The sequence below is a fragment of the Microcaecilia unicolor genome, chromosome 8 (genome assembly GCF_901765095.1).
Source record: "Microcaecilia unicolor chromosome 8, aMicUni1.1, whole genome shotgun sequence".
NCBI classification, from domain to species: domain Eukaryota; kingdom Metazoa; phylum Chordata; class Amphibia; order Gymnophiona; family Siphonopidae; genus Microcaecilia; species Microcaecilia unicolor.
In genome coordinates, this window is record NC_044038.1 from 49,327,955 (window position 1) to 49,343,108 (window position 15,154).

Genomic DNA, 15,154 nt, shown 5'->3' on the forward strand with positions numbered 1-15,154 from the left:
TATCAAGGCCCATTTCCCTTTCCCCCCTCTCCTCTTTTTGAACTTCTTTTTAGGAGCTTGCTTTTCACTCATTTTTGCTTCAGGTGGTTGTTGGAAAGCCAGCTTTGGTGGACTTGGGAATATCTCTTTCAGTAATTCATCCTGCTCTATGTCTTTTATGATTTTTACAGCTCTGGATGTCACTACAAGGAGGACTCTCTCTCAGGTCATCTTTTCTTTATACTGCAGTAGGTTTTTCCTGGGTTTTTTAAGTGAAGAGGAAGAGGTAATCTTTCTGGAGATGATTTTGGAGTTGTAGCCTTTTTGTTTGAAGATCCCGTCAGGATTTTGAGGTGTTTATCCATTCCACTCCAGGACTTATATTCCACCTATATCTATAGGAATCAAAGCGGGTCACAGTATCAAATAAGGATAATAATAAAAAGAAAAAGAAAAAGTGAACTATTTTTCCTTACTATAGTATTTATCAAAGAAATATGTCTTCAATAATTTCCTAAATAACACATAATTAGACTCTTTTTGAATAAACAAAGGTAATGAATTCCAAATCTTGCTCGATCGATAATAAAATGAGTTCTCATGAAATCGTTTCAGCACAACACCTTTAAATTTTGGAAAACCTAAACTCAAATTTGAGCAAAAACGTGAAGAAAACCGAAATAAAGGAATCGACAAAAGCTGAATTATGAACTAACCCTGTCTCTCAAGTCAGACTATGCTTCATAGTATTTAAATATCGGACGATAAGATGCTGATATTTCTGCTTTGTTTTAGAATATTACTAATGAGGTCCAGAGCATTGAGCCTGAAAAATCCAAGAGAATCCAAGAGTGTGAAGCTTACCTGAGTGCTGTTCCTAACAGCAGTGGTGCCCCCTTATTAAAAAGCAAAGTGGAGGACACCAAGCGGAAGTACAACAGAGTGAACCAGCTGCTGGCCTGTGCTCAGGAGAAGTAGGTCACCATTTCATGAAGAAAATGAGATTCCCTTGAACTTTTGTAGAAGTGGATAATTGACCTTCTCTTTCTTTGTAGGATTGATGGGGCAAACCGTCTAGAGAACAGCCTTCAGATGGGTAAAGATCTGCTGGCCACATATGAAAACAAGCTTACCCAGGATGATACAATTCCAGAGAATTTGAATGCCCTAGATAAGAAACAGCAAGAGCTGAACGTGAGTAATAACGGAAAAAATAGAGGTTTATTGGAGCACAAAATGGTGGTGTGAATCAGAGGCATAGCCAGACCTTGATTTTGGAGGGATCATGAGCCCAAAATGTGTGTGTGTGGGGGGGGGGGGGGGGGGGGGGGGGAGACACCTTTTGCCCCACCTCCTCACCGCTCTTGACTCCTGCTGTAACCCCACATTCTCCGAGGACAAGCAGGCTGCTTGTTCTCACGACTGGGTTGACGTCCGCGGCAGCCCCCACCAACCGGAAGAAGCTTCGCGGGACGGTCGGCACGCAGGCCACGCCCACCGCGCATGCGCGGCCGCCTTCCCGCCCGTGCGCGACCGCTCCCGCCAGTTCCTTTTTTTCCGCGCCTGGAGAGAGTCGTGCTTTGCCGCTCTCTCTACTTCAGCCGCCGGATTCTTGCGATCGCGTATACGCGGATCGCGCTTCGTTAATTTAATTTAATTTCCTTTTATTATCGTTTCTTTTACAAAAAAAAAAAAAAAAAAAGACTGCGCGTGTGGAGCACGCGCTCCCCTTTTCCCTCGCTTCCAGCGGGGACGCCTCATTGCGGCCTAGTGGCCGCTCGGTCGGCTAGTTTTTTCGTGGTGTGATTTTAGCCACCATTGCCGACTTTGACTTCGCCGACGCGATTTTTCCGTCGATGTCCTCGAAGGTCCCGAGTGGATTTAAAAAGTGTGGTCGCTGCGGCCGGCCGATCTCGCAGACCGACACCCACGCTTGGTGCCTCCAGTGCCTCGGGCCGGAGCACAATCTCAAGTCGTGCGCGCTGTGTCTCGGTCTCCGGAAACGGACTCAGGTTGCGAGGCAAGTTCTGCGGGACCGTCTTTTTGGAACTTGCGCCGGCCCCTCGACGTCGACCTCGACGGCATCGGTATCGAAGGCCGGATCTTCGGTACCGGTATCGATGCCCGAGACATCGGCACCGATGGCAGCGACCCCAGGAGAACAGGTCCCGTCGGCCCGCCGGTCCGCCGGTGAGAGTGGGGTTGAGAGGCCGCGTGGGCTGTCGGCCCCGGTCACTCCCTCAGCTCGTGAGCCACGGGACCGAACCCTGTCGGACCCGGTACCTCGAGACCGAGGGGGATCGACCTCCTCCTCCTCCATGCCCTCCGGCGCCGGTGACGTGCACCGGAAAAAAGACAAGAAGCGCCGTCACCGGGAGCCCTCGGTGCACCCTGAAGGGGAGTCGACGCCGAAGCGTCATCGCAGAGAGGAGAGATCTCCGTCGGTGGTGGATGGTACCGACGCGTCGGGGTTCCGGCACCTCGGTGCCGTCTCCTGGCCCCCAGCAGCTTCTGGCACCGACACCCTTACCGGCCCCACCGCCTTTCCCGGCAGCGGGCCTGGACGAGTGCCTCAGAGCCATCCTTCCGGGGATCCTGGAAGGGCTGATGCGCCAGGCTGTGCCGGCGTCGGGGGTGCTTGCGCCCCCGGCGCCGATGACTGTGGCGCCGGCGAGCTCTAGCCCGGCGCCGGGGCTGTCGACACCGCCGCCGCTTGCGGTGCCGGTCTCGACCGCCACGCAGGTGGAATCCCCGTCGACGTCGATGGAGGGAGCTCCGTCCCCGCCGGCGCGGGAGTCCACCGCTCGACGACACCGAGGCCTCGGTGCCTCGACGTCGAGCCGGGCCCGGTACCGGACTCAGCTACATGAGCTCATGTCCGATACCGAGGATGAGGACTCGTGGGGGGAAGAGGAAGACCCGAGATATTTCTCCTCAGAGGAGTCTACGGGCCTTCCCTCGGACCCCACGCCGTCACCGGAGAGGAAGCTCTCACCTCCTGAGAGTCTCTCCTTTGCCTCCTTTGTGCGGGATATGTCTATAAGCATTCCCTTTCCCGTGGTCTCTGTGGAAGAGCCGAGGGCCGAGATGCTCGAGGTCCTCGACTATCCATCACCACCTAGAGAGTCCTCCACGGTACCGCTGCACAATGTCCTGAAGGAGACGCTGCTTCGGAACTGGGTGCGACCACTAACTAACCCCACCATTCCCAAGAAAGCAGAGTCCCAGTACAGGATCCACTCTGACCCAGAGCTCATGCGGCCCCAGTTGCCCCATGACTCAGCGGTCGTGGATTCTGCTCTCAAGAGGGCACGGAGTTCGAGGGATACCGCCTCGGCGCCCCCGGGGCGGGAGTCTCGCACTCTGGACTCATTTGGGAGGAAGGCCTACCAATCCTCCATGCTCGTGACCCGCATCCAATCTTACCTGCTCTATATGAGCATCCACATGCGGACCAATGTGCAACAGCTGGCGGACCTGGTCGATAAGCTCCCGCCGGAGCAGTCCAGGCCATATCAGGAGGTGGTCAGGCAGCTGAAGGCGTGCAGAAAGTTCCTGTCCAGGGGGATTTTTGACACCTGTGACGTGGCATCTCGTGCTGCGGCCCAAGGTATAGTGATGCGCAGGCTCTCATGGCTGCGTGCCTCTGACCTGGACAACCGCACCCAGCAGAGACTGGCTGACGTCCCTTGCCGGGGGGATAATATTTTGGCGAGAAGGTCGAGCAGATGGTTGACCAACTGCATCAGCGGGAAACCGCTCTCGACAAGCTCTCCCACCGGGCGCCTTCAGCACCCGCCCCCGCGGGCGGGCGTTTTTCCCGGGCTCGGCAGGCTGCACCCTATTCTTTTGCGAAGCGTAGGTACAACCAGCCGGCCCGAAGGCCTCGTCAGGCACAGGGACAGCCCCAGCGCGCTCGTTCCCGTCAACAGCCTGCGCCTAAGCAGCCCCCTGCGCCTCCACAGCAAAAGCCGGGGACGGGCTTTTGACTGGATCCACGGGAACATAGCCGCCCTACAAGTGTCCGTACCGGACGACCTGCCGGTCGGAGGGAGGTTAAAATTCTTTCACCAAAGGTGGCCTCTCATAACCTCCGACCAGTGGGTTCTCCAAATAGTGCGGTGCGGATACGCCCTGAATTTGACCTCCCTGCCTCCAAATTGTCCTCCGGGAGCTCAGTCTTTCAGCTCCCATCACAAGCAGGTACTTGCAGAGGAACTCTCCGCCCTTCTCAGCGCCAATGCGGTCGAGCCCGTACCACCCGGGCAGGAAGGGCAGGGATTCTATTCCAGGTACTTCCTTGTGGAAAAGAAAACAGGGGGGATGCGTCCCATCCTAGACCTGAGAGGCCTGAACAGATTCCTGGTCAAAGAAAAGTTCAGGATGCTTTCCTTGGGCACCCTTCTGCCAATGATTCAGAAAAACGATTGGCTATGTTCCCTGGATTTAAAGGACGCATACACTCACATCCCGATACTGCCAGCTCACAGACAGTATCTCAGATTCCGCCTGGGCGCACGGCACTTTCAGTATTGTGTGCTGCCCTTTGGGCTCGCCTCTGCCCCACGAGTGTTTACAAAGTGCCTCGTGGTGGTAGCGGCCTACCTACGCAAGCTGGGAGTGCACGTGTTCCCATATCTCGACGATTGGCTGGTCAAGAACACCTCGGAGGCAGGAGCCCTCCGGTCCATGCAGTGCACTATTCAGCTTCTGGAGCTGCTGGGGTTTGTGATAAATTACCCAAAGTCCCATCTCCAGCCAACCCAGTCTCTGGAATTCATAGGAGCTCTGCTGAATACCCAGACGGCTCAGGCCTACCTTCCCGAAGCGAGGGCCACCAATCTCCTGGCCCTGGCTTCGCAGACCAGAGCGTCTCAGCAGATCACAGCTCGGCAGATGTTGAGACTTCTGGGTCATATGGCCTCCACAGTTCATGTGACTCCCATGGCTCGTCTTCACATGAGATCTGCTCAATGGACCCTAGCTTCCCAGTGGTTCCAAGCCACCGGGAATCTAGAGGATGTCATCCGCCTCTCCACCAGTTGCCGCACTTCACTGCTCTGGTGGACCATACGGACCAATTTGACCCTGGGACGTCCATTCCAAATTCCGCAGCCCACGAAAGTGCTGACGACGGATGCATCTCGCCTGGGGTGGGGAGCCCATGTCGATGGGCTTCACACCCAGGGTCTGTGGTCCCTCCAGGAAAAGGATCTGCAGATCAACCTCCTGGAGCTCCGAGCGATCTGGAACGCACTGAAGGCTTTCAGAGATCGGCTGTCCTGCCAAATTATCCAAATTCGGACAGACAATCAGGTTGCAATGTATTACGTCAACAAGCAGGGGGGCACCGGATCTCGCCCCCTGTGTCAGGAAGCCGTCGGTATGTGGCGTTGGGCGTGTCGGTTCGGCATGCTTCTCCAAGCCACGTACCTGGCAGGCGGTAAACAACAGTCTGGCCGACAGACTGAGCAGAGTCATGCAACCGCACGAGTGGTCGCTCCATTCCAGAGTGGTACGCAAGATCTTCCGAGAGTGGGGCACCCCCTCGGTGGATCTTTTCGCCTCTCAGACCAACCACAAGCTGCCTCTGTTCTGTTCCAGACTTCAGACACACGGCAGGCTAGCGTCAGATGCCTTTCTCCTTCATTGGGGGACCGGCCTCCTGTATGCTTATCCTCCCATACCTTTGGTGGGGAAGACCTTACTGAAGCTCAAGCAAGACCGCGGCACCATGATTCTGATAGCGCCCTTTTGGCCTCGTCAGATCTGGTTCCCTCTTCTTCTGGAGTTGTCCTCCGAAGAACCGTGGAGATTGGAGTGTTTTCCGACTCTCATTTCGCAGAACGACGGAGCGTTGCTGCACCCCAACCTTCAATCCCTGGCTCTCACGGCCTGGATGTTGAGGGCGTAGACTTCGCTGCGTTGGGTCTGTCTGAGGGTGTCTCCCGGGTCTTGCTTGCCTCTAGGAAGGATTCCACTAAAAAGAGTTACTTTTTCAAGTGGAGGAGGTTTGTCGTTTGGTGTGAGAGCAAGGCCCTAGAACCTCGTTCTTGCCCTGCACAGAACCTGCTTGAATACCTTCTGCACTTATCAGAGTCTGGCCTCAAGACCAACTCAGTAAGGAATCACCTTAGTGCGATTAGTGCTTACCATTATCGTGTGGAAGGTAAAGCCATCTCTGGAGAGCCTTTAGTCGTTCGATTCATGAGAGGCTTGCTTTTGTCAAAGCCCCCTATCAAGCCTCCTACTGTGTCATGGGATCTCAACGTCGTCCTCACCCAGCTGATGAAACCTCCTTTTGAGCCACTGAATACCTGCCATCTGAAGTACTTGACCTGGAAGGTCATTTTCTTGGTGGCAGTTACTTCAGCTCGTAGGGTCAGTGAGCTTCAAGCCCTAGTAGCTCATGCTCCATATACTAAATTTCATCACAACAGAGTAGTGCTCCGCACTCACCCAAAGTTCCTGCCGAAGGTGGTGTCGGAGTTCCATCTTAACCAGTCAATTGTCTTGCCAACATTCTTCCCCAGGCCGCATACCCGCCCTGCTGAACGTCAGTTGCACACATTGGACTGCAAGAGAGCATTGGCCTTCTACTTGGAGCGGACGCAGCCCAACAGACAGTCCGCCCAATTGTTTATTTCTTTCGACCCTAACAGGCTAGGGGTCGCTGTCGGGAAACGCACCATCTCCAATTGGCTAGCAGATTGCATTTCCTTCACTTACGCCCAGGCTGGGCTGACTCTTGAGGGTCATGTCACGGCTCATAGTGTCAGAGCCATGGCAGCGTCGGTGGCCCACTTGAAGTCAGCCACTATTGAAGAGATCTGCAAGGCTGCGACGTGGTCATCTGTCCACACATTCACATCTCATTACTGCCTCCAGCAGGATACCCGACGCGACAGTCGGTTCGGGCAGTCGGTGTTGCAGAATCTGTTTGGGGTGTAAATCCAACTCCACCCTCCAGGACCCGAATTTATTCTGGTCAGGCTGCACTCTCAGTTAGTTGTTCTTCGTAGGTCAATTTCTGTTGTACCCTCGCCGTTGCGAGGTTCAATTGACCTGGGTTATTGTTTTGAGTGAGCCTGAGAGCTAGGGATACCCCAGTCGTGAGAACAAGCAGCCTGCTTGTCCTCGGAGAAAGGGTATGATACATACCTGTAGCAGTTGTTCTCCGAGGACAGCAGGCTGATTGTTCTCACCTACCCTCCCTCCTCCCCTTTGGAGTTGTGTGTTTCATATTTTATTGCTTGTCATTCAACTGGCGGGAGCGGTCGCGCACGGGCGGGAAGGCGGCCGCGCATGCGCGGTGGGCGTGGCCTGCGTGCCGACCGTCCCGCGAAGCTTCTTCCGGTTGGTGGGGGCTGCCGCGGACGTCAACCCAGTCGTGAGAACAATCAGCCTGCTGTCCTCGGAGAACAACTGCTACAGGTATGTATCATACCCTTACCTGGTCTGGAAGGGGTCCCCATGCTCTGCCAGTAGAAGCTTTTCTGCGGCGATATTCACCACCATGCTGCCTGCCCTACTTTCCCGCCCTGGCGCGCATGCTCGTTTTTAGTGAAATTGAGCATGAATGAAGCTCACACATGCTCAATTTAACTAAAAAGGAGCATGTACACGGGGGAGGGGGGAAAGCAGGGCAGGCAGTGTGGCGGGAAATATTGCCGCAGGGAAGATTTTGCTGGCGGGGCTTGGGGACTCCCTCCAGCCAAACCTGCAGATCTTGAGGGGCCCTGAACCCAAAGGGGGGGCCCAGGCCCCCAAGGCCCCCTGTGTCTATGCCATGGGTGTGCATATATTTATTGAGCCTGACCCTCTGGTTTCTTTTGGATTTTTTTAGAATCTTTGCATTATCCTTTTTTCAAATGTTAATATTAATCACATTCAAAATGAAAATTCATTTATTTTGAGTTATGTATCACTTCTATCACTAGGCCCATTATCACTAAGCCCAAAGCAACTTACAACATCATAAAAAATACAGTCCCATAAAATTATACAAAATTATACAGCATAAATACAAAAAATGCTAAAGTTTAACGAAACAGTAATATTAGTACAATAATAGTTAACTTGCCTAATTAGCATATTAATTAATACAGTATTAAACCCTCCCTCCCCCCTTTGTACTCACTTTAGTCCCTGCATTTTCTTCTGTAGAGGAGTTAGTCATTGGCAGCAGAATGGGGTGGGCCGCTGAGGCCATTAACCAACCAGTACTTTGCCCAACACAGCATCAGCAACTAGAGAGGTAGGGCTGGGGCCCAGATTAGTTCACATGGTCCCTTAACCAAAAAGATGTACTGCTGCCCCTGATCCATTTGAGTGTTTTCACAAATAACCATGATTTTTACCTATCCTTGGCCATAAATTTGGTCATCATGATTAAGGATCCTATTGTACCTAAAATACATTTTTTCTCATAAGCACAAAATAGGAGACGATTGCTAAGTACTGCCCTGGTGCAGTTTACTGCTTCAGATATTTTTGCTGTGAACAAGTGCTTGTACTACAGGTAAAAGGGGTAAAAGTAATGGAATTGATATATTGCCTTTCTGTGGTATAACTAAAGCAGTTTACATAGTAAATACAGGTACTCTTTCTCTCTCTAGTGGTCTCATAATCTAAGGGCCCTGTTTACTAAGCCACGCTATAGGCGTGCTAACGTTTTAGCGTGCACTAATGCTGAAGACACCATAGGAATATATGGGTGTCTCTAGCGTTAGCATGCACTAAAAAGTTAGTGCGCCTACAGCACGGCTTAGTAAACAGGGCCCAAAATTTTTATACCTAGGACAATGAAGGGTTAAGTGACTTGCCTGGGGTCACAAGGAGCTGCAGTGGGAATCAAACTCAGTTCCCCCAAGTTCTCAGCCCACTGCATTAACCATTAGGCTACTCTTGTACTTGACAAGTACAACTGATGAAATTAACTCCTTTGACCTGGTTGGTAATGAAAGAGCAAAATGCTGTAACTGAACAGTCCTGGAGATAATTTACAGTTGTGCTTATTCCAAAGTGTGGTTGCACTGCAAATCATTGTCTCTCCCATTGTGTCATGCAGGCCATGGGCTCAGAGCTGCAGTCCAAGAAGGCTGTCTTTAATGAGGCAGAGCAAAACCTACAGAGAAGCCACAATTGCTGCAGCACATTGGCAAACCAGTTCCAGGAACACTGCCCTGATATTGAGCGCCAGGAGGCTGAAGTGAAAAAGTTGAATCAACGCTATGAGAACCTGAACCAGCAGCTTCAGAACAGGCACGTGTCAGAAAACATCAGATATTTTTGGCACCGCATCTGTAAAGGAAGTCCTGGTAGATAACTGCACAGGGTGAAGGGAAGGTTTTGGAGCAGCAGCTGCAGAAAATGGAGAGATGGGTTGAGGGAGGAAAGGGCTGTGAGCATGTGGGAGACTCAGTTGCTGGAGAAACATCACATACTTGTTTTAATGGAAGACATCGGGGTGCTCATGCTGTGCACAAGAAATATGATATTACTAGTAAAAAAGGCCCGTTTCTGGGAGAGATGAAACGGGCGCTAGCAAGGTTGTGGTGTGCAGCGACGCTCGTGTCTCCCAGCGTGTGTGCAGCCTCCCCAGCCATCGCCACCCATCGTCAGCGACCCAGCTGTCTCCCAACCCCTGGTTTTGGTGTGCAGCGATCCTCATGGGGGCCGGCGCGTGCAGCCTCCCCACCCATCTGCACTCATCATCAGCGACCCAGCTGTCCCCCTACCCCCGTGCAGGCACAGGGAGATCGTGTTTCCAGCCCTGGCACCCCATCCGCACGCATCGTCAGCGACCCAGCTGTCCCGTGGTCAGCGACCCACCTGGCACCACCGCCCAGCGATCCAGCTGGCCCCGAAGCCCCCTCCAGGCACCTGCGCGCTGTGTGATGTGGGTCCCGTCTGAACCATGGCCGCCGAGGGGCAGGGGGAGATCGCGTGTGCTCGTGGACTGTGCATCGCCCTCGTCGTCATCACGCTCTGACACGAGGGCGGGGCAGAGGTCGCCTCACACTTCCGGTTTGTAGGCTTCTTTTAGAACGTTGGGGTCGCGAATTATGTCCGGAAGGGGCGTGGCTGAGGGCGGGTCTATGAGTGACAGTGAGTGGTGCATGAGTGAGAGTGAGTGAGCTGACAGCCTAGCCTTCACTGTTTCCCTCCCACAGAGTGAGCTTCAGAATGTTTTCCAGGTGAGAATTATTAATATAGATGATATAACTCCACAGGACAGAGAACCTGCAAAAAGCCAAATCTGCATATTCCAACTACCGTAATGGCTTTGAGAAGGTCAACAGATGGATGTCCAGTGTCCCCAATTATGAGCCACGGGAAACTGACAGCATCTCACAAGTGGAAACAAAACTGAAGAATCAAAGGGTAATGTAGAATTTTCTAAACAATGTTTTCTGCAGCAAAAAATCAAGTCTGAGACCAGAGGCTGAAGACCTTTACATATTCTGTCAGGCATTTTTGAACCCCTGTCTGCCTGAAACTGACCAACTGCTTATCCCAGTATCAGTACAACCATCAAGCTGATACCTTGTTAAAATGTTAAACCTTATTTATAAAAACTGATCATAGATAACAGTGCTCAGGGTGGATTAAAACATTAAAGATCAAGTTCTGATAGTCCAATTCCATGTCATCATAAAAGGTACGTTATAACCCCTATCTAAGTCATGAATTAGAAAACCAGGATGAGATTAATATCTCACAATGACATGGAGAGATATGTCCATGTCATTGTGAGATATTAGACTGCCAGCACCAATGGATGCACATGGGTGGAGGTAGTTAGTGATGGGGCATGCTTTGCTACTACAGGCCTCAGTTTCACTTTGTCCCAGTCATAAAAGGGAAGCAAACTCCTGGGCTTTCAGTGCTGATCTGCCATCAGCTGGGGCTTCCAGTTCTGTACGACCCCCTGTCTTCCAACACTCAACAGTGCTCCCCACTACAGGTTGTAAATAATGTATCTATTTATTTATTAGGATTTATTTACCACCTTTTTGAAGGCATTCACTCAAGGTGGTGTACAGCAAGAATAAGTCAAACATAAGCAATATAAAATTATGGCAGTAAAAATATTCAAATAACAATACAAAGTATGGCATAGTATACTACTTACAATGTGAACACAATATATAATAGAACAGTTTAATAGACAGCGTAGGGTATAAGCAAAGATGGAACATCTAGATAGGTAAGAGAGTAAGAGGAGTTAGAAACTAAGGTGATTAATTAAAAGAGAGTCAGAGAGGTGCTTAAATGTTTTCTCAGCTAGGGTAGGAGTGGATAAACCTATCCTGCTAGAGTATATGCAGCAGGTTCCATTCCTTGTGTGTGTGTTTGAGACTAGCAAGTTAGTTACTTCTTCCATTAAGTGCCTGGTTGAAGAACCAAGCTTTCACCTGCTTCCTGAAATAAAGTTAGTCTTATATTATACGGAGCCTTTCAGGGAGTGCATTCCAGAGTGTGGGGGCTACTCCGGTGAAGGCTCACTTGCAGGTATCACATTGTGTAATGTCTTCTGGAGAAGGTGTAGTTAGGGATACTCCTTGGAGGTGTGTAGAGGGTGATCCTGATCTTCAGGTACTGAGGCCATTTCCTTTAAGGGCCTGAAGGTCAAACAGAGTTTTAATTTAGCCCTGTATTGCACTGGTATTCAGTACATGTTTTAATGTTAGCACATGCCCATTTCCCGGCCCATTAAAAAAATGCCCTTTTTCCCAGACGCGGTGAAAAATGGGCCGGCGTGTGTCAAAAAACATGCACCTACATTACCTCAGGCCACATTTTACTGCAGCTTAGTAGAAGGACCCCTGTATCAACTGCAGCCCCCTTTCTATGACTCTGTTTAGAAATATTGTTTTAAAGTTGAAGAGTAGGCTAGGATGATTGACCCATCCCACTCTATCAAACAGCTACACCCGAATCCTCCTCCTTGTGTGACGCAAACTTGCTACACTCATATAATCACATTGAAAATAATAAGTTGTCAATGTTTTAGCTTGCAGAAAGTATTTTAATTTGTACCATCTATGAGTCAGACAGTAAGTGAAAAGAAAGATCAGTCCTCTAAGGGTCAGAACACCACACCCTCCAAAAAAAACCCCTCACCGATAGTGATTTTTGTTTGTGATGGGAATTCCCTGAAACAGAAAATAGCTAATGTTAAAAAGGCCTTTTTATGTGCATAAACGATTTGTATAAAATTACCCCAGTAGTTACATGCCTACAAATACATGTGGTGACAAGGATGTGTGTTCTTTTATGAAACCCATATGTAGATGCGTTCTGGGCAGAGTGCAAGAGGAGTTGTGATTTATGTGTGTATTTTATAAAATAGGTAATTCACAATAACATCTTCCCAGTAACCAAATACAATAAGGGCCAAATTCTATAAATGGCTCCTTACAGATCGGCGCTGAAAAATCATACACTTAGCGCAGTTCTATAAACTACGCCTACAGTTAGGCATAGTTTATAGAATATGCTTAGCAGCTGTTCTTGTGACTAAAAATTAGGCGCACCCATTCAGGCCATCTAAAACCAGGCCTAAATACCTGAGTCTAACTTAGGCACAGATCAAGTGTATTATATAGTGCGCATAGTTTTTTGAAACGCACATGACCTGCCCATTTCACGCCCCCTTTACGGCACGCATTAGAAATTTATGCGCACCAAGTTATATAATACGCCTAGAAAGTTGTACTCGTAAATTCTAATTAAGACCAATTAGTGCCGCTAATGGGTTGTGAAATACCAATTATTGGCACTGATTGGCTTGCTAATCAATTAGCGCACAGACTTAAGGCGCCATTTAGATTTTGGAGGTAAGTCACTAAGGTATGTTTTATTTCACTTTATTGTTATACACTTGAATGCCATAAGTTTTTGTATTTGGCTGAATTGGCATTATAGCCCTGATGTTCATGGTCAAAATAATATATATTTTTTTCTGTACAGATTTATTGTACTTGACTACTGTTATTGTGAATTATCTATATTTCCTACACCTAGTTTGGACGCTTTTGTATATTAGTATATTTTATGTTTAAATGATTTTTTTATTGATAGCCAAAAAACAGTGACAACAAAGACATACAGCTTAGCAAAGACATGGCTAGTTTCATTTCAACAGAAACCGAAATCTCTCCCTCCCTCCTTTCAACTCCCCATAGTTCCTGAATATTGGTATATTTTATAAAATCTACGCGATTTGTCCCACTTTACTCAACTTGATCTTCACACATAGGAAACCTATGATACAGTTACCTCCATAAATTTCCTGCATCATGGTGAGAAAGGGAGGTTTGTGTGGGGCCCCTGAAAGCAGCAAATTTATATAAGAAAGAAAATCCCTGTTTTATAGCTTATAAATATATGTAAAACAGTTTCCTATTAATGGCAGTTTCTGCTTTTTATTGATAGTTCATAATTTCTTTATGTAACTGTACAGTTCCTGCTCAATGAAATTGCTGGCCAGGAGCAAGATGTCCAGGAAGTCTCCAACAATGCTCAGCAGTATCAACAGGCTGTCAAGGTATAGTGCAATTACTGTTCCTCAACACAGAACAACCGCAAATGGACACAGGGCACTAGAGAAACCGGGCAACAGCCTCTGGGAAGCTGGCAAAAATCAGGACTGTAGTCAAAGCAAAACAGTATTATCCTACTACCACACTAACACAGAGAACCAACAGTACTGAAGGTGGCTAATTTTCAAATTCACCTTTGAGAGCCTCGCTTTGAATCGTATTGGAAAGCTGCTTGTCCATCCCTGCTTTTTTGTTCCTTTTAATTTTCAAATAGCTCATTTACCTGGGTAAACGGCTTTTGAAAATTGCTCTTATTAAATATTAACCTTTTAAAAAAGTTTAATATTTGAAAGCGTTCTGTCCATCTGTGCATGTTTATAAGAGATTAATTTAATCAGGAAAATCTCTGGTGGTGGCTAGAGGCATGAAAGATATTTAAGAGATGGGGTGCAAGGTTGAAGGTTCACTGGGAATCTAATAGGGATGGGCTATCATTTGTGATGAAATGTTGTTCGCCAAAAATATTGCACACTCAAGGGTGCACGCTTATTAAAAGTGCACGCTATCCCCCGGATTCTATATAGCGTGCCTAGAGATCCGTGCTGAATTCCAAGCGTATTCTGTAACAGCACGCATAACATAATTGGCTTAACAAACTAATTAGCATTGATAACAGCTCTTAACAAGCAATAATGAGCATTAATTGGCAATAATTAGAATTTATGTGCACAATTAGCTAAGCACATTCTATAATGCAGTGCACCTAACTTCTAATGTGTGCAGGCAAAAAGGAGCGTGGTTATGGGTGGGGAAATAGGTGTTCCGAAATTTACAAGCATAGTTATAGAATATAGCCCAGTGCACCTAAATGTACGTGCTGGGATTTACGCCACATTTTTGTTGGTGTAAATGGAAGTGCATAAGTTTAGGCGCCGAGACATCAACTAAGAGTATTCTACATACCGTGTCTAAATCTAGGCACCACGTATAGAATATACTTAGTTGGCACTGATTTCCACACTGATTTTTTTAGGTGCCATATATAGAATCTTCCTCCTATGGCAGCACTTTCAGAGTGGCATCTCCCCCTTCTTTCCTCCACCCTGTTCCCTGAGTTTACCTTCTCCATGTTCCAAGAACCGGTAGCGGCAGGCGGAATTCCCATTCATTGCCCTGCTGCCGGCACCCGTCTCTTCTCTTTACTGCGGCTGCCTCTCTGATGTAACGTCCTCTTTCCTCAGAGGCAGCTGCAGTAGAGAAGAGGCTGGTGCCAGCAGCAGGGTAGCATATGGAAATTGCGCCTGCTGTTGGCGGCTTTTGGAACATCAAGAAAGAAAGTTAACTCAGGGAATGGGGTGGAAGGAGGAAGGGGAGAGATGTCAGAACTTGACCCGGGGGGGGGGGGGTGCAGCATCTCGGCCATGCCTTAGACGGCATCTTGCCTTGGGCTGCCCCTGATTACAGTAATCAAGTCTGCTAGTGGCAAGTGCATGTAGAAGAGTATGAATGGTAGCTTTAGTTAGCAGTGCCCTAATGGTTTGAATTTGGTGAACAGTGAAAAAGCAGGTTCTAATGGTTGAAGCATTGTGAAATGCAAAAGACGGTTCAGTACCTAGATTAACTCT

At 48.9% G+C, this 15,154-nt stretch overlaps 1 protein-coding gene across 1 annotated transcript in view; it reads left to right on the top strand.

Annotated features, from left to right (window-relative positions):
• PPL (periplakin) overlaps window positions 1-15,154 on the top strand; it is a 57,082-nt gene that overhangs the window by 30,207 nt on the left and 11,721 nt on the right. Inside the window, 5 exon segments of the mRNA XM_030213149.1 lie at window positions 775-953; window positions 1,035-1,173; window positions 9,050-9,243; window positions 10,215-10,365; window positions 13,451-13,534. Coding sequence (XP_030069009.1) covers window positions 775-953; window positions 1,035-1,173; window positions 9,050-9,243; window positions 10,215-10,365; window positions 13,451-13,534 — 747 coding nt within the window.